Below are 28,000 nucleotides of genomic sequence, written 5' to 3'. Positions count from 1 at the left end.
CTGTTCCCTCTCTCTCTCTCACACCTCCACTGCCACATCTCACTCTTCAGGAGGTTCCAACCCACCGATTCACCCACGGCGTGTCGACGCTTCCCTTACCTAGATTCGACACCGGCAATACATGAATGGTTCCGTATCAATATTAGCTTTCGGTTCATAGAGGTGAGAAGCCATTTGATCTGTATTCGATTCAAGAATAGGTGAAGGTATCTGGATTCGGAATCTTCATTTTATTGGTTCTTCCCTCGATTAGGGCTTCTTTCTATGGTTTTCCTTCTCATTCTTTTTTTTATGCGTTTCTTTAATTTGTTGGGCTGTCTTAGCTTGTTTATTTGGATATCAGATTTAAACATAAACTAATGCCTCTCTGCAAGTTTTTCTCCATTTCCTGTTGCTGAATGATTTGGTTTGTCCTGGTGTTGTATGTTTTTCTCTGTTGTATGATCTTCAAGTATTCAATATTAAAAAAAAATAAGGTTAATATACTAGGAATTGGTAATTAATTACGTAAGTATTGTTGAGTAAAGGTAACCAAAACAATGGCAACAAACTAACAGTAATAGATAATGCAAATACTGGTGCATAATAAGTGAATTGTTTTTTTTTTTTCGGTCAAATATCTATTAATGAATTTCCAAGGGCAATCCGAGGGCCCTCCAGCTCATAGCTTGTTGAAAATAATTAAAAAGAAATAGTGAATTGGTTGTGATGTCGATTTGTTCGACAAATTGTCTATGTAGACCACCATAACTTAAACTGGATTTTCTGCCTTTTTTCGGGGATTATATCCAGGGGATGCTACTTTATTCTGTCCAGAGGGAGATGGTGTTCTGATCCTGACTATATTGTATGGGCATGAACTCCATCCACATGACTTGTTTGCTTGCCTCTGTTTGTAATTCTTCCTTGTTTAATGGTGTATTCAAAGATCTTCATTCCACATTGACAATGCCTCAAATGATTTTCTCTCAATTTATCAATGACTTAGAGCTGCTCCGATGTAGGCAAGGGATTGAAAAATGCTGTTACGCTTATGGGAATTGAGCTGAAGGGAATTCGAAGAAGAAAATCCCACTGACAAGGCAGGATAAATTGTCAACAATGCTTACTCTGCACCAAAACCAATACCTTGTGGCACAATTTTATTACTTAATCCACCAAATAAATTTTTAAAATTTACCAGCCTTGAGCATCCAAATTAAGCACTAAGAAAAGTGATGGTAATTACCTAATTTCCTGCAATGCTAGGTTCCTAATCACCAAAAAGCTGATCCCAATCTTTGTCGAGCATATCTGTACCACTTGATAATTCCATTATGCTTCTGCACTTGTTGGCGAATGACTTGGCTGTCTTATTGGCCAAATGAGGGGTTGTGTGACCCAATTGCTTTTTATGACATTCCCATCCACTGTGAGAGGTTGTAGCTTCGAGATGTAGTTTTCCCCCCCTCCCTATTGCTTGGGTTGTTTTAGCCTACTCCTTTTCAGTTGTTTACCTCTTCTTGTCTTTTATAATAAGGTTCTTACCTGTAAAGAATTTTAAATAGTTTGTAGGGTCATGAGTAGCCATTTAGTCCTACTTCTTAATAAGACCATCTTAGAAATCCCATTACAGATTACCTTGCCAATATTTTGAGAATAACTCTCCAAAACAGTGGGATTTCTTCAGAATGAAACTGAATAGCCTTTTAATGCAACAAAATATATGCTAGAGGGATAAGTTTTTTCTCCCAAGAAGTGGCCTAAAGGAAAGTGATAGAAATGGATCCAAAGATAATTTCAATTTCTAGGAGACAATAAAAATGAAACAAGTTAATCATAACAGTACTGGATTGACAATCAAACTCTAATGGGGATTCTTCCTAATGTCCCTTCTCTGCATAAATATGTAGACATCAAACTGTAGAAGATAGCTCCGATTTTCATCCTAAAGCTATTGCAGTTTAACAAATTTTGTATGCTAAATGTGTACTTCTTCAAACTTCACTGGTAATTCTGAGTCATTAGTCACCTACTCAATACATCTTGGCTGAGGAAAGGATCAAACTTTGGGCATTGAGCTTCAAAACCAGTAATAGAAGAAAAGCTTACTTTGAGCTTTTGCCATCATTGTCAAGAATAGTTAGCAGCTAATCGAAGAGGAGAAAGTGGATGCTGAATCTACAAATAAGTAACCCAGGTTGATCTATTATAAGAGTAGTTGAATATGCCTCTTGATGGTAAGAAGTTAGGGTTGGTTCTATCCAATTGTGTGTGCCTATGCTGTTGGTAGGAGACTAGGCTTGGTATTCTCTAGAGCTGCAGTTTATGGCATTTAGTTTCCTAAAAGACTTAAAAAGAAAGAAGCAACTTGCAGCATGTGGTGGAAAAGGGGTTGGAGAATCAAAATATGCTTGCATTTGGCTGTCTGTCTAGCTATGGAAAATTGACAATGAAAATAGCCACCATGAGTTTGACTTTGCTGCTTAGGCTCAGTATGGTTTTGGATGCCAAGCCGGTGAGGGCCGTGGCTGGGGTCAGGGCTGAAAGAGAAAGGACCCTGCTTGTTCTAAGACTGCTATCTTACATTTTTTTCTTGTCTTTTCTTGTTCTTTACCTTGGATGGGACTGTTTTAGGGGGTGGACTGAGTTCTTGAAATCTTTTGAAGAGTTATCTTTTTGGTGTTGGGTGATATGTAGGTGAGGGTGCACCTTTACCAATTTCTCTCTCTGCTCTTACTTTTCCTTTTTCTGTTCTTCAACAGTCTTTGAGGCCCCTGGATCTTTATAATCCTTGTATGCGTCAAGATTTTTCGATATTCTTCTTCTTACTGATCAGGGGAAAAGGGAGAAAAGAGTAAGACTAAAAAAGTGGAAATTTTCCAGAGCTGCATTTACATTGGTATTAATTTCATTTTAATCTTGACAGGACATCTGTAGAATATAATGATACAAGTGAAGAAGATTATGATAAAATACCAGGAGATAGTTAACCAACTTTGTAATCCTATGCATCACCATTCACTTGCAGCCATGTAACTGATATTTCCATTTGCTTTGTTTATATGTGCTTCTAAATCTATCAAATTCCTAGATTGCAAGTGTGTAAATCACTAATGGAAAAAGAGTATAATATTTAAACCAAGTGGAAAATATACTTATTCACCTTGCCTTATTCCCCTCTTCAGAAAGATTTAGGCAGGGAGGTTTTGATCTGCAGATATTTCAATTACATTCATTCCAAAAATTGAGATATTTAATAGCTTGTGGTTACATGTTCATTTGAAAGTACCATCCATTTGAAAATAGAATTTAAATCTTTTAAATCAATGTATTTCCTGCTCTCTAACTCCTCCCAATATTTCTGAAAACATATGTAGTGCATATTTTTCGGATAGGATGTATATGATTGAATTTGTTTTCTGAGCTTTGTAAGCATGGAACAATTGTTTTCCTTTTCAATATTCCCTGCAGATCAATTGTCGCTGTGTTAAGAGTTCTTTTGATTCTCTGAGGAAGTCTTCACCTACATATGTTCGGAGACCTGGTGGACCTTTAAAGATGGGTGTGGTAGATGATATGGATAAGAATAGAGAAGATCCTCTCCCTGGTGAAGCAAAGAGTATTTTACAGTCATTGGCTTCTAGTTGGGATGATATCATTGATTCAAATGCATTACAGGTGATCCCGCTAAAGGGTGCATTCACCAATAAGGTCTACCAGATCAAGTGGCCAACAAGAATTGGAGAACCCAGCCGAAAGGTTTTGGTTCGGATTTATGGGGAAGGTGTGGACATATTCTTTGACCGGAATGATGAGATCCAAACTTTTGAGTTCATCTCAAAGCAGGGGCAGGGACCTCGTCTGCTAGGTCGTTTCCCTAGTGGGCGGATTGAGGAGTTCATTCATGCACGGGTATGTGATGTTTGCTATTGTGGTTGTTGAACTCTCTCTCTCTCTCTCTCTCTCTCTCTCATGTTGTGTGTGTGTGCGTTTGTGCATACGTGCGTGTTGTGCTTGCTTGCATTTGCACGCCTTTCAATATTTTTATTTTTTGTTCTTCATTACCCCCCTTTTTTTGCTAAAAGCCTATTTTATTTTTGGAAAAAAGAACCCTGACAGGTGGAAATCCCGGAAAATGACCGCTCCACCCCCATGGAAGGTGGAAATCCCGCCCTTGTTTATGCTTCCGCGCAGGGGGGGGCACATTACCTTCAGGGAACCCTCTCCCTTTATTTTTATTTTGAGAATATAACAATTTTTTTCCTTTCTTTTGTCATGTATTTCCACACATTAGATTATAGAGTGCTGGATCCTAGATGGTCGAACTTACCAATTTTAGAATCTAAATATACAAAACTACTGTATGAGAACAATGATATAAGATGGTAGCAATTGTTTCTGTCCCTTGGGGAGCTAATTTGTGAGATCTAAAATACTTGAGTCAAAAGACTTAAAAGTTAGTAGTTTTATGTAATAAACTACGAGTTTGGGAGTCACGCCAACAAGAAAAGATTATTTCAGGTTTAGGTTTTAGGTGATACAGAAGTAAAGCTTGAAACTATAGCATGGAAAGGTTCTGTTTGCTGTCTCCTTCCAAGCCCTCATGGGCCTTCCTATGGCTCTAATTGTGGTCCTAAACTTATGGTCAAAGGAAGGCCTTTCATAGGGCTGCATGTGGGTTTCTTAGGCTGATGGTAGCTCTTACTCACGTCCCGAAAGCCCATGTTTCTGTACATATTGCATTTGTATCCTCATTACTTAAATGTCTTCGGATAGTGTTTTAGTTCTGTACTTGTTTATATTTAGGAGACTCCACCAGTGTGTACTAAAATCTCAAACCCAGAATAAAGGAGGAGGGTTAGTGCATCATGTAGATAGCCTGCTTCGTAAAAATACATTTGCCAAACAATGGATTCTAAAAATAAGAACCTGAGCGCATCAGTTAGGGGGAGTGATGTGATGCAGATTAGAGGTACAAAAAGACTTTTGCGACGACGTGGTGAGAAAGGATATGAATTGTTTTGGGTTGACTACGAACACGGCTTTAGTTGGTAAAAGGTGATGTAGATCGAAGCATGAAAAAGAGAAGAGTCAGGAATTACTGTTCACGTGAACAATGTCACAGCCCATATTGCCTTGATGGAATCCTTCTAGAAGACCCAAGTTGAAGATTAAAACACTGTTCACGTGAACAGTGTTTGAAATTGATTTTTTAGAAGATCTTGTGGGCCCATCAAGTGGAGAAAGATACCCTCCTAATGCTGCCATAGTTTAGTTTCTATTTTCAGTTTTAGAAAGTATATTAGGTAGCTTCTAATTTTAGTTAGTTTCTATTTTTGTTTCCTTATTTGTTTAGAACGCTGGATCCTATAAAACCTTAGTAGTTTCAATTTTCCTACTTCCTATTTTATTTTAGGGAGTTTCTATTTTCTTACTTTCTATTTTGTAAGCTTGCCATCGATTATGGGAGTAATTCCTTGTTTCAACAGCTGGGATAGCTGTGGGTGAGAGACCCAGAGCTGAGAAAGCCCATCCTGCTACCCCACTCTTCTTCTCTTACTCGATTCCTTACTGTTCCTGCTTTTGTGTGACTGCAACCAAGTGCTGCTTCTACATCTGTGACGACCTAGAAATTATCCTAAACATTAACTGAATCTGCTGTTGCTGTAGGCAAAGAAGACCACTTCTCACCTGCGGCTGCATCAGTTTCTTAGTCTCTTCTGCTGTTTCGAAGACCCTAATCTCAGCACCCTTCCTCCCAACCAGGGTGAGATTTGAAGGACTGTTTCAGGCACTCAAGAGCCCCACCTCGACCAGCCTTTGAAGGTTACCTGACTGCAGATCTGAGGGATACAATAAATCTCCCAAACCAGTAGTCGATTGTCTTAACAACCAGTCTATTCCTGCTGCAACTTGTGAAGATCATAACTCTGCAACCAGCCATTAGAATTGGCTGATATTTGGAGCATACAACCCCCTCAATACCTTCTTCACTCGATCCAAATTTGGTGAAGTTCTGCCGGCTGGTTTGGTCTCTACACACTAAGCTTTTATTTTTTATTCCAGTTTCTATTTTGCTTCACACTCCAACTTCTAATAGAACTTAAGTATTCAGCTGAATGAACCTTGCACTAAAGAGACTGATAAATCCTCTCTATAGATATCATGAGAATGTACAATGGAGCTTGAATGATTCACATACTTTTTGGTAGGGCTGTGAGGTTAGAATAATACACAGAAAGGAAAAGGGAACAAATAGTAGTGTCCACTAAGCTTCACTCTGTTCTTCTAAATTCTTCGATCTTTTCCCAGTGCCAGTGGTATGTAAGTTTATCATTGATTCAGAGGACTTTAATGTTCTAGATTTATAATTCTTAGTAGCAATTTAATAGGGTTTCTGGTGAGCGTGTTTAAAATAGAAAATGTGTTCATTTTTGGTTTTTAAGTTACATTAAATTTACTAAGAAAGTTTAAGTCGGATTAAGTTGTGTAAGAGACAATTTATGCCATTACATCATCAGAATAGATGCTGGGTCTTTCTCCATGGTTCTATTTGTAGCTGAAAATTAAGGATTTTCTATATTTGTCATGTAACCTTTTGTTGTTTAGTGGAGGATTTCCCTTTTTCCTGTCCATTTCTTCCTCTATTCTTAGTCACTGGAGCCATTAAGCTTTATCTTGCTGCCTTAAAGTCTTTCATTCATGGACTTCTTTTTTTCCCTTTTCTCTTTAATAAATATGGTTACTGAAGCTGAAAGCCATGGATTTTCTCAATGTTCATGTGTTTTTCTATTGTTTGACTTGGAGTTTCTTGATTTCATCCATGACCTTTTCATCTTTTTTCACCAGAGATTTGAGATTTATATGTGCTTCTGACTGATATTACCTTCTCGTTCCTGTTATGTGGTCTCAGACACTATCGGCACCTGACTTCCGCAACCCAGAAATATCAGCTCTAATAGCAGCTAAATTAAAGGAGTTCCATGATCTTGACATGCCCGGTTCAAAGAATGTAATCCTCTGGGATAGAATGAAGTATGTATAATTCTGAACCAATTTTCTGTGTTTTTCCATTTATTGCTAGATCTAAGCTTAGTGCTTCTTTTTTTCTTTTTTTCTTTTCCCTCCCAGAAACTGGCTTAGCGCAGCCAAACATTTGAGTACCCCTGAAGAAGCTAACTCTTTCTGTTTGGATACCATGGATGAGGAAATCTCGGATTTAGAAAAGAAGTTGTCAGGAAACGATCAACATATAGGGTTTTGCCACAATGATTTGCAGTATGGAAACATAATGATCGAGGAAAAGACCATGTCAGTAACTATAATTGTAAGTTTCACATACTATGTTGCTTAATTATGTATAAAGTTTCCCACACATGGCTATTATTTGTTAATGAAAATTGCTATCCTGTTGACTTTATCTGAAAGACGGAATATAGCTTTACCTCTATGATATATAGGAGGAATTTAGCTATAATGGAGAAATGGTTGCAAGGAAAAAATAATATATACACGAGAATCCAAGATAGTGATATCATCACGGAAACACAATGATTAATAAGGAGAACAGGCTGGTTACTATTATTCCAACCTCTTACCTTCCATGTACTTAGTTGTATGTGGCTTCCATTTATCACCCACTAAATATTGGTACTTGATAGCTGTGAAGGTGCTACTCCAACTGAGCACAAAAAGATACCCAATATATCACCACAACCAAATGGATCACCATTTTAGTGGATAAAACAACCAAAGAAGCTTCATTCAACAACTAAGCAATTTGACGCCTTCTACTTTATTTTTTAAAGATTCCTGAAAGAAATTCACAAAAAAATTGCATATGACATCTGATTAACGTGATACCTGATTATAGATTTATGTAAAATTAAGAGCTATGCATCCACCTTATATTTGGAAAGCTGCCCACACAGCTGCCAGTCAGGTGATTCACTGAATGCTCTAAGCTCCTCAACCTTCAAATTAGGAGAACCAAAGTCTCTTAGTTTATTCTAAGTTCTAACACAATCTGGCTGTTTAGGCAAGGTTTTAAGTATCGGTATCAGGTATCGTATCGGAGGGGTGATTTTAGGAGATGTATCGTATTGTATAGGAGAGATGCAAGATACGCATAGAAATGTTTAGGATATCTGTAAAATGCAGTTTTGAAGTATAAATCACTATAACTTATTTATGGTCCGATCATAGGACGTTAGGTGGTCAGCCTTAGTCGCTTGGGAGTTGCCTAGGTGACGCGCCCTAAAAGCTTCTTCTCCACATGATCAACAGGCCAATTGATGAGTTTTTCAACAATGCTCACCTTAGGCCAGTGAAATTGCTCCAAGACTTGCATTATATAGAGATAGAAATCTTGAATACAGCAAAATAGTCATTAAAGAGACCCTTAGAATTCCAAAAATCTTTTGGAATTCCCCATACATAGAGAAAAATTCCTAAACATAGAAACTATTCCCAAGACCTAGAAAGCTATTCCCAAGATATAGGAACTACAAACAAGACTTTGAAAACTGATAATGGAAGGCACTTAATGCTTCCTTGGAATATGAAAAGACAACTAACTACCTCGATATTTGAAAGACAAAAGAAAAAAAAAACAAGAGACTAAATAAAAAAACTGGGCCACACATTGGCCCTTACAGAAACTGCACGCAGGCTAGGCCTGGCCAGACCATGCTAGGTCTGGGCTTGGCTGGTTGGGCTGGGCCGCAGGCTTAGCCAGGGGGTTGATAAGGCCTGGGCCTGGGCCTAAGCTGGTACCTCATCTGGGCTGGGGCTGGTAGGGCTGCCGATGGCCCTGCATCAAGCCATATGTGGGGAGATGAAGGCATTTGAGAAGAATGGTGCTTGGGAGATGATTGATCTTTTAGAAGGACGTGTTCCTGAGATGCAGGTCGGTCTTCTCTGTTAAACATCATTTGGATGACATTTTTTTAAGAGAGATAAATGGCTAGACTGGTGGCTGATGGATACAATCAGGTGTATGGAGCATAGTTGTCAAGGCGTCGCCTAGGCATCCAGGCAGATTTCTAGGTGCCTAGGCAGCTGCCGCCTTATTGTAGGATGCCTTGCACTGGTTTAATTGGTATCGAACCAGGTTCTGATACTTATTTATGCCAAATACCAGTTAAGTAAATGTTTTTATATTTGGTATTTCATTTACTTAAGATATTATTCATAAATAAGCAAATACCTCCTATTTGAATTCAAAAAAAATAGTTAAAAAATCAAATTTGAAAAGGATAAAAAGTCAACTCCCCAGTTCAAGAACAAAAACTAGATTTTCGATGGTAGGTAAAATTTTCAACTTTCTAATTCTGGGGTTTTTCTCAAATCTAAAAATTCTATAAATCTTAATATAGTAAAACATTATTAAAAACCAAAAGTGCAGTAAAATATTCATTTGTTTTGATATCTAAATTTTTTTTTTCCATTCTGAGCGATTTTGACAACATTCGCGCATACCAAATAAGGTTTGACCTGAACGTAACTTCTTTAATATAAATCAGATTTAAGCAATTCTTGATTTGTTGGAAAGCTGGTTTTGTGCTCTACCTAATACTAAAAGTCTCATGTAAAAATAAAATCATTTGACTAGTCAAACTTCGTAGAGAACAAAACATTTCTCTAAATCGAGAGCAATTTAATTACTAATAGAGAAGATCATATCTTCTAAGAACAGTATAAACCAAATGTATGTTTGATTGTTTCATACATCCAATAGCTTGCTTCTTCAGTTCTGTTGTCTTCTAGTTCTATGTTGATTTTTTATGACTTAATGTGGCTTAATATTGATTTTTGATGACTTCATGTGACTTAATGTTGATTTTTTATGACTTGATGTGGCTTAATGTGGATTTTTGATTACTTGAGGAGGCTTAATGTTGATTTTTGTTGATATAAGGTATATATTGTAGCATACTAAATAATGTTAGAAAAGGGGGAAATAAAAAATAACACCTGGGAGCGCCTTGGTCACCTAGGCGGGTGCCTTGTCGCCTAAGCGCTTAGACGCCCCTCCAGCGCTTTGGGTTGCCTTGCTGCCTTGACAACTATGGTATGGAGTTGATTATCAAGAAACATATGCTAAAATTAACTCCATAATAGTTCTCTTATCCTTAGCAGTGAATCAGGATTGGCACTTGTACCATTTAGATGTAAAAAATGCTTTTCTTCATGGTGACTTGCAAGAGGGAGTGTATATACAAGTACCTCTTGGTTTCAAATTTCCCATAACAAAAGTGAAGGTGGGCAGGTTGAAGAAGGCTCTCCATTGTCTCAAATAGTCTCCAAAAGCTTGGTTTGAGAGATTCAAACAAGTAGTAAGAAATGGATACACTCAAAGCCAAGCTGGCCACACTTTGTCCACCAAACAAGGCAGTGGTAAAATCGCAGCCTTAATTGTCTATGTGGATGACATTGTAGAAATTGGAAATGATCAAGAAGAAGTGGGGAGGCTCAAAACTTACCTAGCCCAACAATTTGAGATCAAAGACCTTAGTACTTTAAAGTATTTCTTCGGAATTGAATTGTCTAGGTGAAGAAAGGGTGTTCATATTGTCAAATGAAGTATGTGTTAGATCTCTTGAAAGAGATAGGGATGTTGGGTTGCAAATGTGCTAAGTCTTCTATTGATCCAAATCACAAACTAGGGGATGACAGCGGTCATCCATTAATTGGTGCAGGAGTATCAAAGACTGGTGGGAAAATTTCTTAGCAGAAAAAGAGGCAAAGCCATAAACTTCATTCATCAATTCGTTGGCAACAGCCTACAAGCAGTCTTTTTGAAAGAGAAAGGTCCCTACCCATATAAGTGACTTGTCTACACACTTACATAGCAAATAGGAAACTTAAAAGCAAACCCTCTACGCGAGACAGAGGTCTTTAGACTGAATTAAACAACTTAAAAAACTTAAATAAAAAAACTTGCTGCTAGTTAATTTTCGTAGGCGTAGCTTCTACCCATATTATAGGTCCATTAAAGTGGCCGATTACAATGAAAAAAGATTGGTTCAAAATCCCAACACGTATATAACCCAACCCAAAGCTTATTTCTATTTAAAATAAGCCCAATTGTGTTTTATCTGCATCAATAGGTTTGTCGATTATATTAATCGTTGCTATAAGTACAATAAAATGTAGTGTCAATATTATGAGGAAAGATACATTTTTAACCTTATTGTCCTAATCTAACATATGGTTGCAATAATTTTAAAATTGTATAATTATAATGCAAAAGTCGACCTTGAACCAGGGAAACCAGCGAGAGATCGATTACAGCAGGATTAATACAATAAAAGGAACAAAATTAAATAACTGAAACTCTTTTTCTATTGCTATTTTACTGTTTACATATGAAGGAGAACATAAAGGATAAGGAAAAGAAGAAGAAAGGGATATAGAAGGGGGAATAGGATCAGCTCTCTCAACCCATCATCCTCTCACCCAGGGTCTCTCACACACGGCCTCTCACTGTTTCCGCGTCTCACAGCTTTAACCATAACTCTTTTCTCTTCAATCTCTATCCTCTTCTGCTTGGCCTCATAATCTTATTTATAATAACCCAGTTACAAGGAACCCAGTCCCAATCTAATTAAGAAACCAAAGAATCCTTAAAAGGAAACTACTAATTCATAAAACCCATAAAATAGAAACTTCCTATAAAATCTAGCTGCCATACATCAAAATAGAAACTTCTATTTTAGAGAACAAAATAAAAATAGTAACAAACTGAAATTAGAAACTTAAGGAAATAGAAACTTAATCCTACTTTCTAAATATGAAAATAGAATCTAAACTTTGGCAGCATTAGGATAGAAGCTTTCTCCACTTGATGGGCCCACAAGATCTTCTGAAAAAGCATCCCCACATAAGGTAAATATAGGCTGTGACACTGTTCACGTGGACAGTATCATGAACAATGTTTGGTCATCAAATTAATAATCAAAATATAAAAAATTCTAAATGTATAGCACTCCCAAAAAAAAAATGCAGTGCCTAATGAAAACCAATCTTCAATGTTAAGATCAACTTATAATGCATAAGGTTAGGGCTTTTGGTCAAAGTATCCTTGTTTCATCGAATTTCATTGAAATTTGCTGAAATTTAGTAGAAAGATCATTCAAAGTATTTTCAACCAAAATGAGCCAGATTGTGGCGAAATATATTCCGAATTTCAATTTGAAAGTCTGGTAAGGTAATAAAAATCTAGACATGGTTTCTGGTTTCAAGTTATCTAGAAGGTTAACTAAGGATGACGGTTTTTTAAAATTTGGAACCAAAGTGTATGAAAATTGTTAGTTGTCGAGGCATAGGAAGGAGAAATGCTGGGATCTCTCTGGTTGTCATGGCTATGGTCCACCACTGGTGGGAAGTCGGAAGAGAGGTCATCCAAGGGCTTTGGAGGCTCAAGTTCACACTTAATTACTCTTTCTGTTGCTTCATCAATTGCATGTCATTCTTCCCAAACTTCATAGTTTGGTATAAAGTTGGACTTTTTGATGGGAGTCTCTTCTATTTCAGGAAAGGGTAGTGCATTTCACTCTTTCACCACTTGTCTCTATTTCACATGTGCCAAATTTTACAACTAGTCTTCTTTTAGTTAGTTGTATCAATGTACTATCTGCCTAGTGGTATTAGAACTCTTGTTGGATTAATCTTACACCTTGATAAGTGAAGCAATAAGTTGTATGAGGTTCAATACAGTTTCAGGATTCAAGGCAATGGCATATTACTTATTAGCAATACTTCTGCAAGTAGTTGAGATTGTGATTCCTGCTTCGATGAGCTTACATTGTTACGAGAAGCCTGCCATTAGTATTGCTTACAGCTCCATGCTGGATGACAGAACTAAGCACCAGTAGATTGACAGACGTTATTGAAGAGAAGATTAACTATTGATATGCTTGTAGTCTATGTGTGAAGACCAAGGAATAATTAACAAACATTTACAAAGGGGCTCAGTAGTGCATGAGTTAATATTATAATAAGCATAGTTTCATGGATGTTATGGTATTTATATTGTATGTGATATTTTGTTTTGGTCATACTATTGTATTTGCAAGGGATATTTTGGCCAACCCCTCGTATAAATAAAGGATGTAACTAGGGAAAACATACTAGCTGTCTTTCTCTTATTCTTTTTCTTTTCTTCTCTATCTTTCTTCACTCTTTTTATCAAGTGATTATTGTAAGAGTTTTTATGCTCTCTCTCTCTCTCTCTCTCACTGATGATTTCATCGAGAGATCTATGAGCTGAGTTGAGTTGTATCTATTAGCTCAACTGGAATATCCTCCTCGACATACCTAATATCCCTACATCTGCCCAGTTTTCCAAAACATCCTCAATCAAGTTGGCACATATAGGAACCCTGTTGAATCTGGGAGTCATTGCGAATGGCAACAACTGAAATAAAAGGGCATACCCAGTGCACGAGGCTCCCGCCATTGCGGGGTCTGGGGAGGGTCCTAACTCATAATGTACACAGCTGAAACCAGTTAATTAACTATATCCTATTTGTTTTCTGTCATCTACCCCTGAATGCTCAGGAATAAACGTATAGGGAATTTGTGATTCTGAAGAAACATATGGGAGACTTTATGATACTGAAAGTGTAGTACATATCTAAATTCTCCCTCTTTTGTAGGACTATGAGTACACAAGTTACAACCCTGTGGCCTATGATATAGCAAATCACTTTTGTGAGATGGCTGCTGACTATCATACAGAAACGCCTCATATTATGGACTTCGATAAATACCCAGGTGCACATCTTTCCAGATTCAATTCTTTATGTGGTTCAGTGCTTCCATTTTGTTCAAGGAAATGCTACACTAGTTGAGCTTGGATTCCATGCCAGATCTAAATTAACTAAAATTTTTATTTGGCCTTCATGGCAACAGGTTTGGAGGAACGCAAAAGATTTGTGCATATATACCTGAGTTCTTCTGGTAAGTCGTTTGTTGGTTTATTCGATGTTGCATCGAATTGTATGAGATGATTAACATGTTAGACTATGTTTATGTTAGGTGTCTAAAGTTCAGTATAAATTAAGGTGTTGGTTGATTCATTGCTGATGAATTTCTTTTCTTTTTCTTTCTGTTTTGTTTTATTTTTTTAATGTTGGCTGACAACCAGTCAGTCAATTTTGCACATTGGATTCTGAAACTAGTTAAGTTATGAGCAAGTGGGTCATTCCCCATTATCAGTTAATCATTTGAACTCTACAGTTTACTGCCTCTTGATGTTTTTTTGGATTCTAGAAACTGGAGTGGAGAATGACCACTGATTGTTGAATATAAAAGGCTTGCAGTTTTTTACATCTTTATTAGGAAGTATTTAGTTGATAAGGTATATTTGTCATGGTGTTTTGTTCTCGTAAAGATAAAGCAGTTGTATCCCCTTTCTTTTGTTCAATGGATGAAAACCCTCAGAACAATGTGATGGATGCAACTGTCTTTATTTCAAAAATCTACTATCATGGCCTTAAAGCCCAGCCCTGTTATGAGATTACGGTGATATCTGTTTGTAGGGGGTCATCCCAGTGAGCTTGAGGTGGAACGGCTAGTCCAAGATATAGAAAAGTATGGTCTTGCAAGCCATCTAGTCTGGGGCTTATGGGGAATTATTTCGGTACGTGCTTTCATTATTTACTGCATTTTTTAAGTTGGTTCCATGACTACATTCTCTGTCCTTTCTCCTACATACTTCAAGTTTTAGGGATATTATGGCAGTTGAGTTAAGATTTAGGTTGGATTGACTCAGATTTATTTCTATTTTGTATATTGAGTTCACTTTTGCCTTGGTTTTAGATTATTCTTCATTAGAGATGGTGTTAGTTTATTACTTGTAGCCCAGAATTACATTTGTTACTAAAAGTTATACTTTTGAAGCTTTGTGATGCGATTATGGGTCCAAAAACCTTCAAATTTGGATCGCTATGGGCCCACGGTTAACTGATAAATCTATTTCAAAGGAGCAGTGGCAATCTCATAAAATAAATGGAAGTTCAAGACTCGTTTGGGCAAGATAAATAGATATTGAGACTAATTGGTAATTAAGTTGAAAGAGATGGGTTTTCTGCCACTTAAAATAGAAGGGAGAAACAACAGAAATAACTTAAAGAAATGAGGGCTTTTATGGGAGTTTGATAAACAACAGTCCTTATTTATAAAAAAACTAAGGCTTATCATTCCCTACCTCCCGACTTCAGAATCCAGTGGAAAGGGGAACCAACTCGTGGTAGCAATAACCTCTCTCCCAAGGATCCAATTTGTTGATGGATTTGATGTTAAAGTCTCAACTTCCAACCTCCTCAACTGCGCCCAACACCAGACCAAGTAATCTCCCGGAAAAATAATTAAATTTTCTGTAATGAACCCAGACAGAAGTTCAAACCCTTTGATTGCAGGTTATGTTCTTCACAGTACTGGTGTTCTTTGGAAACGACACCCTAAGAGTAGAATAATCTACAGATGTGAAGCTTATACCTAGAATTTCAAGCCCAATAGAATAGAGATGAAGGAATCAAAGAACTCTTTCCCAGCAATTTGCCCAGCAGAAGTTGACAATCTAAACTTGGAATTCTCAACAGAGAGATCAAGGGATTCGATAAGACAGCAACAGAGAAAGAGGAAGAAAATATTAGTTGAAGTTTGACCTGAGATGGAGGACTGGAATCGAGTCAAAGAGAGAAGATGAGTGAGAATAAGGAAAACACGACAGAGCTCTTAGCAGTGTGCCAACAGTTTCATTCAACCCATTCCAACCAAGAATCGTTGGCTTACATAGTGTTTATATAGAATTAAACAAAGGGGGAATTGCCTAGATCTACTAGATAGCAAAAAGATTTACAAAATTGGTAAGTATAAATTATATTTTACAATCACAAGTTACAATCATGAGAAGATTTACCAAATCCCCATATGAGAAAATAAAAAACGTAAATGAAAAAAACCTAGAATACCTCCAACATCCTTATCTCTCTCTTCTTCTTTCCTCTTCTTCTTCCTCTGGAGCAACTACTCTCTCCTCCCTCCCCAGCAACCCCACCTCACCCTCCTTGCAAACCCGCCTGCACCACCATCACCCCATTGACACATTTCTATGTGTCAACCGTGGAGAGCCACAGCCAGACCTAAGGCCTCATTTACATTAGAAAAAAAAAAAGAAGAAGGGTGCTTCCCCTAAGACCGCCTCAGCTCTTTCGTCTGCAAATAAGTGGAGTTGGTGGTGTTGACATGCGTCCTTCCTGTGTGGTTTGGGCAGCCATGTGTGAATGATTCACGAAACATTTGTCTTTGTTTCCTTTTACCTCTTTTCTTAAATTTATAATGCAAGAAAATCTATTCGAAATTGAAACTGACTATATAATGCCTAATGGGATGGAATAAATACAACAACAACAAACTCAGCCTTATCCCAACTTAATGGGGTCGGCTACATGGATCCAAATAGACAAAGTAGGGAAACTGCGGTCTAAACAAAAGGAAAATGAGATTAAAAAAATTAAAATGGAAAATGAGATCAAAAAAGAAAAAAGAAAACAACAAAGGAAGATGGAAAATGAAAGAAAAATGAGAGGTGAAACATTAAAGTAAGAGGAAAGAGGCACAACCCAGTCAGTCAGGAGAATCTTAGCTAGATGGGGTTTACAACATGGATCCTTGCCCTCCAATAGGCTCTATCTGAGGTCATACTTGGTACAAGACCTAGACTATTCATGTCCTTCCTCACAACTTCTCCTATGGTCATTTTTGGCCTGCCCCTAGCTCTTTTAGCTCCTTCAATTGGGATCATATCACTCCTCCTTACTGGGGCGTCCCTAGGCCTCTGTTGCACATGACCATACCACCTCAAACGACTCTCTCTGAGCTTGTCATTGATCGGGGCAACTCCCAAGTTCACTCTAAAACGTTCGTTCCTTACTTTATCCTTCCTAGTTTTTTCATACATCCATCTTAACATCCTCATCTCTGCTACACAAAGCTTCTCAATATGACATTTTTTAACTGCCCAACATTCGGCCCCATACATCATAGTAGGTCGAACAACAGTCCTATAGAACTTCGTCTAAGCTTTAAAGGAATACGTCCGTCATACAACACTCCGGACACACTTCTCCACTTCATCCATCCCACTTTAATTCTCTGCGAAACATCACCATCTATGACACTCTCTGTACTTATGATTGACCCCAGGTGTCTAAAATAGTCACTTTGCAGTATCTCTTTTTCTTCAATTCGCACCATGTCAGAATCCAATATAGTAAGACTAAAATTACACCTCATATACTCAATCTTCGTTCTACTAATCTTAAAGCCTCTTGTTTCCAAGGTTGATCTCCACAGCTCTAACTTGGCGTTAATCCCTGCTTTAGTCTCATCCACCAAAACGATATCATCGGCGAAGAGCATATACCACGGGACCTCGTCTTGGATGCTCTTGGTTAGATCGTCCATGATAAGTGTAAATAGATAAGGGCTTAAGGCTGACCCCTGATGTAACCCAATCGTGATTGGGTATTCCTTGCCCTGACCTCCCACAGATCTCACACTAGTCACCATGCCCTCATACATATCTTTAATTACCTCCACAAATTTACTCGTCACCCCTCTCTTCACTAGAACATGTTGGATTAGATCTCTGGGGACTCGGTCATAAGCTTTTTCCAAGTCAATAAAGACCATATGGAGATCCTTCTTGTTATCTCTATATCTTTCCATGAGCCTCCTCAGTAAGTAGATAGCATCTGTTGTGGATCTACCAGGCATAAAGCCAAATAAGTGTGCCCTCTTCAGAGTGATTAGGGAGAGGAGGAGCAATTTGGAAGTATGGTCAGCTTAGGCACTCCTTCGAACCTCTTTGATATTCTGTAAGTCTTTGTTTTTTTTATCTGCATATATAGTGAATGCTGAAAATTAAATTGTCTTAATTAGAATTCTTAATTTGATCTACTAGAAGTTAAACAACACATAGAAGCAAAATTGGTTTGGGATGGATGAGATCCATAGAGCGCAATGCCATCTATGACATTTTGTTGAGGAGTGTATGAACAGCTTGTTTGGTAAATCATCTCATTAGTTAAACAAAACTGAGAGATTTCCCATTGCGTGTATGATCAGATCTGAAAACCTTAATAGAAGTACCAAATTGAGTCTTTATTTCTTGATAAAAAAGCTGAAAAATAGTAAGAAATTCAGAACGATCTTTAAACAAATAAACCTATGTCAAGCGGGAATAATCATCTACAAATGTAACAAAATAAGAAAATCCTAATCGATTACTGACATGACATGGTCCCCAAATATCTGAATAAACTAAAGAAAACAAAGACAGACTCTTAGGACCACTGTGAGGAGGAAACAACGAATGATGATGTTTGCTTAGTTTACATGCTTCACACTCGAGCCTGGAAATGGCTTTGCAATATGGAATAAGCAACTGAAATTTGGACAGAGTTAAATGACCCAGACGAAATGCCACTGAAGTGGAGAAGTGCCACCAGTAGAGGTAGTAACTGTAGTAGATGGGCCGTTGCCATCCATGTAGTACAGTCCAGCCTGCTCAAGATCGCCACCAATCGTCCTCCTGGTCTGAAGGTCCTGAAAAACACAATAAGAAGGATAGAAGGTAAAGAACAATTAAGAGATTTAGTAAGTTGGCTAACAGATAAAAGACTAAGGGGTAATTTAGGAACATGAAGAACAGAAGAAAGGGTCATAGATGCCGTAAGAGATACTGTACCATGACCAGCAATATGAGTAGAAGAACCATCAACAAAAATAACAGGAGCAGGATGAGAAGTGGAGGATATCGAAGTAAATAAGTGAGATTTACTTGTCATATGAGAGGATGCTCCAGAGTCAATAATCCAAGGAGTGGTGGTAAAGGAGGAGGAATTACCTGTATGTGCTAAGGTAGCAGTAGAGGTAGAAGCTGATGACTCAAGAAGTTGAAGCCGTTTCAGTAATTGATTGTAATCATCACGAGAAACAGGTGTAGTGGTAGATGCCCCAGGAGGAGTTGTGGTGTCACTGATGTGTACGTGGTCAGTAGAAGTATCAGTGATGGCTGAATTAGCTAATTCATTAGCCTAGTCAGGTCGACCATGTTTGGCCCAACATGTGTCAACGATATGATTTTGTTTGTTGCAATAAGAACAGTAACGAGAAGACTTGTCAGTTTGCTGCCCATTGGAATTACAACCATGACCATGGCCTCTACCTTTAATAAGAATTACCTGATCCTCTGTTAGCTGTAAAAACTGAACTTTCCGAGAAGTAGGGGAAGGATAAACTTTGGGAGTAGTTACCAATTGTTGAAGACGAGAGAAGGTTTCATTCAGGGAAGGTACCTTTTCACCAGTAAGAAGTTGGCCTTTGACAGCCTGATAGTCAGGATGAAGTCCTGCTAGAAACTTCGCAATATAGTACTTAGCACATTGGACTTTTAACTTCTTCAAATCAGTAGTAAGTGGTTGATGATCCTGGAGCTCCTCAATAATTCCCTTATAGGTGCTGAAATACTCAGTAAGTACTTATCACCTTGCTTGAAGTTGAACATCTTCTCATAGAGATCATAGGTTTGGGATATATTCTTGTCTTGAGAAAAGGTCTCTTTCAGATCATCCCAAACTCCCTTTGCAGTAGTATGAAACATAAAGTTTGCTACGATGGTAGGTTCCATGCTATTCCACAACCAGATCTTTAGAGTAGAATTTTCACGCATGCATTCTTCATAGGCAGCAATTACATTGGGTTCCTTGGAATCAGCAGGTGGCGGATCAGAGGTGAGATATTTCATCTTATCTTTTGCATGGATGTAGACCTGAACAGCTTGGGCCCATAATAAATAATTAGACACACCATTAAGTTTGATACTTGTAATCTGAATGTGAATATTGTCAGCTAGAGCCTTGGGATCTGCCATCATGCAAACTGGTAGAATAGGTATCGAAGGCAGCATGTAACACAGTAGAACAATAGATAAGAACCAAGCAGACTAGCTCGGCAGCAGTAGTGATACTCAAACCGAGACCTGTATCTTCAAGATTTGAGAATGTACAGTACCAGGATGTGAATACTCCTGAAGGGCAGATCATAGTCTCCTCTAGGAACGGAGAATCCAGTCCCAAAATATTGGGATAAACAGATCAGTAAATAAAATATCAACGTCTGGATTAATTCCAGAAAACAGAGTATAGCAGAAGGCAGTAGGTAACCTTTGATTGCAGTAGATCAAACCACCAGATTGTTCTCAGACTTGGATCGGGTCTGGTATAGTGAAGAGGAACTGATTCTTCAAGATTGATGCAAATCAGCAGGTGTAGTAACAAGTAATTGAAGATCCCCAAATTGCAGAGAAAAAAAAAAAATCCAGAAGTAGTAACCACAGACCAGAATGCTTGTAGTAAACCAGACTGAAGCAGGAGAATCTTCAACACTTCATAGGCAGTAGTAGAAGACCCTTGTTGAATTGTTATATCATCACAAACTAGGGTATAATGCAGCAGATAGGCAGCATAGGTGCTGCACCCAGTAGTTGATGAAAAACCCTAAATGAAACTCAAAATACCAATAGAAGTGATATTGATTAATGGTATTCAAGCTCTAATACCATATAACATTATCAGTGTTTGAATACCAGTAACCACAGAGAGGAAAGAGAGAGAAGAAATCGAGACTGCTGAGAAAGAGAGCAGATCGAAAGATATCTGCCCCCCCCCCCCCCACTAGTTGTATTTATATAACCAGAAATAGAAGAAGATTACAAAAGTAGGACTCCAATCTCAGACCCCAACTAGGAGTCCTAGAGTCCTAGGAATAAACACAAAAATAGAAACCTAACTAAACTATTTAAGCTAAGACTCCAACTAGGAATCATAGTCCTAGGAATAAACACAAAAATAGAAAGCTAACTCTAACTAGGAAAGCTAATAGGAACAAATTTAATAGTCTAGCCACGATAGGGACTCCCCCTATCATGGTGAACTTGAGCCATTCTTAACAGCTTTGAATAGAGCCGATTGGAGAAAAAGGACCTATGTAGCCGACCTTATTTAGTTGGGATAACGCAGAGTTGAGTTGAGTGCGTCAGGTTGGCAGCCGGCACCAAAAAAAACTTTAGCCAAACCCTTTTTACGTGGATTCTAGAACCTTATATTCTCGACCTTATGCTAGGGTGTCCCCCGTAAGCGACGCGCTACACTTAGACCCTGGTGTACTGAATAGTGTGCAGGGGTCGCCCGGATGTGATGATAAGTAGGCAAGGGTTCTCTAACCATGGATGAGTGCTGGTAAAGAAGCTAGTCTAAAAGCGTAGGATTAGATTAGCATCTTGGAACATAGGTCTTTAATGAGTAAGAGTCTAGAATCGATAGAAGTTATGAACTTATAGGAGAAGAAGGATTAACATAACTTGTATTAAAAAGATTAGATGGAGGGGTAAAAAAACTAAGGAGTTCAATGATTTTAAAATTTAGTATACAGAGGATAAAAGTAATAGAAGTGGAGCGGTCATAGTAGTGGATAAAGATTTAAAGAATAATGTGGTGGATGTTAAAAAATTTGGTGATAGGATTATATCCATTAGGATTATGTTGGAGAAAGAGGTTGTCAATATAATTAACCCCAAGTAAGATTGGATGAAAGTGGTAAATTACAATTTTGGGAACACATGGGTAGTTTTGTGCAAGGTATTAGTCAAGGACAGAAGATTATTATGGAGGGTGATCTGATGGACATGTTGGGAGAGATCGTAGAAGTTATGAAGGGGTACATAGAGCTAGAGGATATGGTTTTGGAGAGAGGAATGAGGAGAGGACTTCAGTTTTAGATTTTGTTATGGCTTATGATTCCATTGTGAACACATACTTTGAAAAGAGAGGAGCATTTAGTTACCTTCAAAAGTGGGCTTCATAGCAGCCAAATAGATTTCTTTCTAACTAGAAGGTCTGATAGGTTGGATGTGTATCTCATTATGCCGAATCATAAGAAAGGTGAGCTTGCTTGCCCTAAGATAAGGTGGTGGAGCTTAAAAGGAGATATCTTTTTTTTTTTTTTTGATGAATAAAAGGAGATATCATGAAATCATTTGCTGATAAATTACTCAAACAAGGAGGATGATTGATGCAGGATTTTTGGGGGCTGCTCCTACTAGCCCTAGCCCAGGCTCAATTAAATACTCCAAGGGATACCAGCTCAAGCCCAAGCCCAAGCCCTACCAGCCCTGCATTTAGTTTATTTATATTTTAACTTTTACTTTTAGAGTTATTTGGCAGTTATTGGTGTAGAAGTAGTTGTTAGGGTGTTATTTTCTTCATTATATTTTTTAATTTTGAGTTTTTAAAAGACTATATTTTGAGAAGGAATGTGGAACAGATTGAATAATGAAAGAATGAATTGAGTTTCTGGCTGTGTGTGTGTGCACTCTCCTTCTTCCCCCCCCCCTCCTCCTCCTTCTCTTTTCCCCCCTCTTCTTCTTCTCACGGTTTCTTCTCTTTCCCATGCAATTCTGATTTCCTTTATGGATTCTATTTTCTCCTTTCTGGTCCCCCATTAATGAGACTTTGATGGTGACACTAATACAATGTGAAACGAGACGACTGCTTGTATTAAAAAGGTTGTGAAAGATGTCCTAGGAGAGTAGAAAAGAAAATGCCATTCCTCTAAGGAGAGTTGGTGGTGGAATGAGGAGGTTTAAGCAACCATTAAGGCTAAGAAAGCTAGTTTTAAGATATAGAAAAGGACTAAGGATGTAGAGAATCTAAAAGATATAAATTTTCTAGAAATAAAGCTAAGAAGATTGTGGAAAATCAAGAGCAAAGAAATATGATGATCTTCATAACAATCTGAGCACAAAAGAAGTGGAAAAAGTTATCTATAAGATAGCTAAAATGAGTGAAAGGAAGAATAGAGGTTCCGACCATGTTAGATGTATTAAAAGTTAAGATGGTAAAGTACTAATAAGGGATGAGGACATTAAGGAGAGATGGAAATATTATTTCTACAACCTACTAAATGAAGACATTTTGAGTAAGTGTCCCGGAAGGCTGCATTACCCACCAAGACACCACATGTCGTAGATATATGCGAAAAATTAGGATGCCTGAAGTAAAAGAAGCTTTAAGGAGGATGAAAATAGACACGGCACAAGGTCCAGATGGGTTCCCAATAGAAGTGTGGAAGAGCTTAGGAAACTGTGGTTTATCTTGGCTAACCAAGTTCAAGGAAAATGCTAGATGAATGGAGGAGAAGCATTGTGGTTCTGATATATAAAAATAAGGATGATATTTAGATCTGTAATAACTATAGAGGCATAAAACTAATGAATCATGCTATGAAATTATGGGAGAGAGTTATTGAAACTTGCTTGAGACAAAAAAAAAAAAAAAAACTACTATTACGTAGAACATATTTGGTTTATGCCAGGAAGATCCACGCTAGAAGCTATTTACTCAGGAGATTCATGGAAAGATTTAGATATTGCAAGAAGGATCTCCATATGGTCTTTATTGACCTAGAATAAACTTATGACAGAGTCCCTAGAGAGTTAATATGCTAAGCACTAGAGAAAACAAGTGATTCAAGTAAATATGTGGACATAGTTAAAGATATGCATAATGGTGGGGTCATTGGGGTGACTAGTGTAAGAACTGTGGGGGGTCAACTGGTCAAGGTAGTGAATTCCTATTTACAATGAGGTTACATCAACGATCAACTTTAAGACATTATTTGTTTGCGCTTATCATAGAATGTGTTGAATAATGTACACCAGAATACCGTGGGGGTATTCTGGTCCTTTTAGGTTGTTTACTTATTATTTCATTTTGTACTGCCTACTCTTCTAATTGAGTCGGCTAGATTAGATTAGGGGCAATTCTGTCCTATTTTATCTTTCTCAGTTATTATAAATAGAGGGCTTGTCTGATTAATAAGATAACTCAAGCATCACAATCTATTCGTCTTCCATCTTCTCTTCTCTCTTTTCTCCTCTCTAAAGTTACTGGTTACAGGTCCTAGGTTTTCTACAGAATGCTATTACCAGAGACATTCAAGATCAGGTTCCTTGGTGTATGCTTTTTATTGATGATATTGTTTTGGTGGATGAGACAAAAGCAAGGATTAATGCCAAGTTGGAGTTATGTGGATCATCTTTTATAAGATAAGTAGAACAGAAACAGAGTATATCGTTTTTAACTTTGGTTACAAGGATAGATAATGAGGTGGTGGAAATTGATGAGATGGAGATTCCATAAAGTGATTATTTTAGGTATCTGGTCTCAATCATAAATAAGATAGGTGATATAGAGGATGATGTTTCACAGAGAATTAAAATAGGATGGATGAAGTGGAGAGGTGCGTTTGGAGTATTGTATGATCGATGTATTCCTTTAAAACTTAAAAGGAAGATTTTATAGGATAATCATACGACCAACTATGATGTATGTTGCAGAATGTTTGGTAGTTAAGAAGCATCATAGTGATAAACTCAGTGTAGCTGAGATGAGGATGTTGAGATGGATGTGTGGAAAAAGTAGGAAGGATAAAGTAAGGAATGATCAAAATAGAGCTAATTTGGGAGTAGCTTCAATACATGATAAGCTACAAGAAAGTTGTTTGAGGTAGCATGGCCATGTTCAATGGAGGCCTTTAGATGCTCCAGTGCAGAGGAGTGATTTGATTCAATATTGAAGGAGCTAAAAGAGCCAAGGGTAGACCTAAAATGACTCTGGGAGAAGTAGTGAGGAAAGACATGCATAGCTTAGGCCTTGTATCAAGTATGATCTTGAATAGAGCTGATTGGAGGGTAAGGATCCATTTAGCCTACTCAGTTGGGATGAGGCTGAGTTGTTGTTGTTGATAAAAAGAACTTGTCGATGCTTATTTTGGTATTTGTGAATGATGTTACATTTTCTTCCCTTCAATTGGTAATGTTCTGCTGATCAGTGATTCGATGAAGACACCGACAGCATTTTACTTTTCATGAGCATTGTTGATTTCGTTTCTGAGTCTCATCGTCTTTGACTTCTGATTTTAGCAATGAGATTTTCATTTTTTTTTGGAGAGATTGTCTCCTTCATTTGTGACTTAATTGATGAATTTGTTTAATGAAATAGATTGGTGTAATGAATTTTCTGATTCATTCTAGGTCTTGTGAATAGAATGCAGACAGATAGGAAAGGTGACTGCCATTGAGGTGTCTGAAGTTGAGATGTTTACAGACCCTGTGGTGAGAGGCCACCGTATGGTGGGGATGGGTGCGGCCGTGTGGGGTAGGAAGGCAGGGGCTGGGTCAGGGTCCGGAGGCAGAGGTGGGGGTGGGTGCGGATGGGGAGGCAGGGGCAGACAGGGGGGGAGATGTAAAGGGCGGAGGGCAAGGGATTGGAGGTGGGTCGTGGGGGTCGTGGACCCATGGTGGGGTGAAGGTGGAGTGCCGGAGGGTGCTACGGGAGGGGGCCAATGGTAATTGAAGGATTTTAAATTATCAGGGGAGGAAGAGAAGTGGAAGTTTGTTTTTCTTGGGGATTCAGAAATAAGTTTAGGTAGGGGAGATAGAGTAAATACAGGGTAAGTATATGGGAGTGATAGTAATTTGCGCTGTTTAATTCTTCCGTTAGGTATAGAGTTATAGAGTCCCATCCATTCTCGTCTTCCATTGATGAAGAAGATCATTAGATATTAGAGTTCCACTTTCAAGTTTCAACAAGAATCAGGTGGAGCTCTGAGTTTCTTGGCAAGTTCCCTAACTCCATATGATGATGGCTGAAGAGCTCAGCTTAACTGATGTAATTGATGGGCATTTTTGTAAACTTACCCTCAGGTTAACCTATTTTGGTTAAGGTTAATGGTTTTGGGTATGTGGGTTCAAAATCGAGAAACAAAGTACCTCGGATGACAAATTGTCAAATTTAAGGTTCCTGGGATGCAAATTACCTATATATTTATAAATAGGTACCGCAATGCTTCTTCTCTGTTCATCTAGCATTTTTCTTGTGTTCATAATTTTATTAATTAACTTTGTTAACCAAGTTAATTTACTAACTGTTAATCCCTTCCAAACCTTTACGGGAATTCCATTGGGTCCTTTATCCGGTTAATGTTCTGCGTTTGCCATGTTATCTCTCATGGTAGAGAGTACATTTATTACTGGCATTTGCAATGGCCAAAAATAATGCTTTGTCCGTCAAATGAACACACAACATGGAGAAGGTTGTTAGGCAGGTAATGTAGCCAACTGTATTTGGATGATTGGAGTTTTCTTGGTGATAGCTGTACTGGCATAGGAAAAAGTGACATCTTTTTTGCTCATTTTCAGTGGCTTTCTCATAAGATCTCTTTCTCTCTCTCTCTCTCTCTCACATATATATACATCCACGTTATTTTGATGTCCTACGTCAGACATCTACAATCACAGTAAAAAGTAAAGAGGAGCTAATGAAATCCACTTGTTTCTCCCCATCAGACTGGATATATTATTATTTGAATTCAGCAAATCCACAGCATGTTGCACAATGATATTTATCAATTAAATTTCTTTTTTTTTTACAACTTAATTTTAGAAACTGCATAATCTGCATGGCTTAGCCGATTCTATTTTCATCACTCAAAAGGGTTGCCTCCCAGTAGGGGTGATGCACAAAAAATCAAACTCTTTTAACGTCTACACATCATTATTGGAACTTGTTTGCTTTCTGACTTTTGCCATGCTTATTGTTTGTTACTTGCGTCTTGATTAAAGAGATGGAGCACGTGTATTGATTGGCATGCGCATATGCTAGGAAGAAGAAACTAAATCCTCGTTTGATTATTTGCAGTTTTGTCTTGACCCCCCTGTTTTACCTTCCTTGTTTGCAGGGACATGTTAACAAAATTGACTTTGATTACATGGAATATGCAAGGCAGAGGTTTCGACAGTACTGGTTAATGAAGCCATCACTTTTGGGTTCATCTGCGGTGCAGCCCCCATGAAGGTGCCAATCAAATGTTTAACACCACTTAGTACTTCTGTTGTTTTATTTGGTAGTGCATTTTCTTTTTCTTTTTCTTTTTTTTGTGTGTGCGTGTTGGGGGTGGGGGAATTAGACTCATACTGTGGTGCACCCAAATTGTTTTTGGGTTAACAGAATTTTGAAAACCCAGATGTATAGGTGTGCTCTCTCTCTCTCTCCCCACCACCACCATCCATCTTACTTAAGGCAGAGCAGGTGATAGTTAGTTAAGCTCCGAAGAGTTGGCTCAAACCCAACTGGTTGCTGGTCCAAGTAAAAAATGGATGTGGAATTTTTCCCTAGATTCATATGACACTTCTACCATGATTGATTTGCTCCCAGTCAACATGAGCAGGAAAGCATTGCAAGGTCATTCGCTGCACTAATTTGACTTGCGATGACTACTCCCAGTTGCCTTTGCACAAGATGGTGCTGGACTTAAGGACTTGGGTGTGAAATTCTTAGTAACCAGCTGTTTGAGTGTTTGCAGATTTTGCATATCCCTCTAGGTTGAGTTGTCTCTTCATATCAAGGGATGATGAATTCTTTCATTACAAAACTCTCATCTTAGAACAGGTGCCACTTGGAGAGAATATATCAGTAAATAGTTGGTGCTGAGGACTGTGTAAATATATGCATATATATATATATGGAACTGGCTTTCAACTCTAGAGAGTTGTTGGCCAATAGTACTGAAATAAGAGAGGATCGAATACTACAATTGTGCGGTCTGTGTGTGATGTAAAATAGAAAACTATGTAAACTTGCAAATAAACACTTGTGTGAGTGCTAGCAGGTGCTGATGATCCAGTATGGATCCTTTATCACACTCAGAGGGGGTAACCGTTTTGCAGGTAGTCTTCTGCTGTGATCAAGTAGGCGGCTGTGCCGACCAAGTATAAAAATATGTAAGGAAAACTTGATAAAACTATGCAAAGTTAAAGGCGGCAGAGCCGGCCAAATAAACTTGAAATATGCAAAAAACTTGATAAAACTTAAATTAAATCTTCAGA

The 28,000-nt window shown here is 38.0% G+C and overlaps 1 protein-coding gene across 3 annotated transcripts; it reads left to right on the top strand.

Moving 5' to 3' along the window:
- Positions 1-29: 29 nt before the first annotated feature.
- On the top strand, positions 30-27,589 carry LOC122670152 (probable choline kinase 2). 3 transcript variants are annotated; one of them, XM_043867141.1, is made up of 9 exons: positions 30-162; positions 3,454-3,894; positions 6,896-7,017; positions 7,114-7,309; positions 13,644-13,761; positions 13,900-13,947; positions 14,529-14,629; positions 26,854-26,969; positions 27,343-27,589. In XM_043867141.1, the coding sequence occupies exons 2-8, from the start codon at positions 3,541-3,543 to the stop codon at positions 26,965-26,967; spliced, it is 1,053 nt and encodes a 350-aa protein (XP_043723076.1). In that variant the 5' UTR covers positions 30-162; positions 3,454-3,540; the 3' UTR covers positions 26,968-26,969; positions 27,343-27,589. The 3 variants fall into 3 exon arrangements, with proteins under 3 accessions (XP_043723076.1, XP_043723073.1, XP_043723075.1); XM_043867138.1 differs by having other exon boundaries at positions 124-206; XM_043867140.1 differs by having other exon boundaries at positions 124-206; positions 26,854-26,993.
- The last annotated feature ends 411 nt before the right edge of the window (positions 27,590-28,000 follow it).

Source organism: Telopea speciosissima, chromosome 7 (genome assembly GCF_018873765.1).
Source record: "Telopea speciosissima isolate NSW1024214 ecotype Mountain lineage chromosome 7, Tspe_v1, whole genome shotgun sequence".
Taxonomy (NCBI): Eukaryota; Viridiplantae; Streptophyta; class Magnoliopsida; order Proteales; family Proteaceae; genus Telopea; species Telopea speciosissima.
Note: the sequence above shows the minus strand (reverse complement) of the source record. Positions and strands in the feature narration are given on the sequence as shown.

Bases quoted from the DNA above. Each gene is read 5' to 3' on its own strand.
- LOC122670152 (XM_043867141.1), top strand. From the start codon at position 3,541: ATGGGTGTGGTAGATGATATGGATAAGAATAGAGAAGATCCTCTCCCT. The intron at 7,018-7,113 runs GTATGTATAATT...TTTCCCTCCCAG, and splicing joins ATCCTCTGGGATAGAATGAA to AAACTGGCTTAGCGCAGCCA. The intron at 13,948-14,528 runs GTAAGTCGTTTG...ATCTGTTTGTAG, and splicing joins TATATACCTGAGTTCTTCTG to GGGGTCATCCCAGTGAGCTT.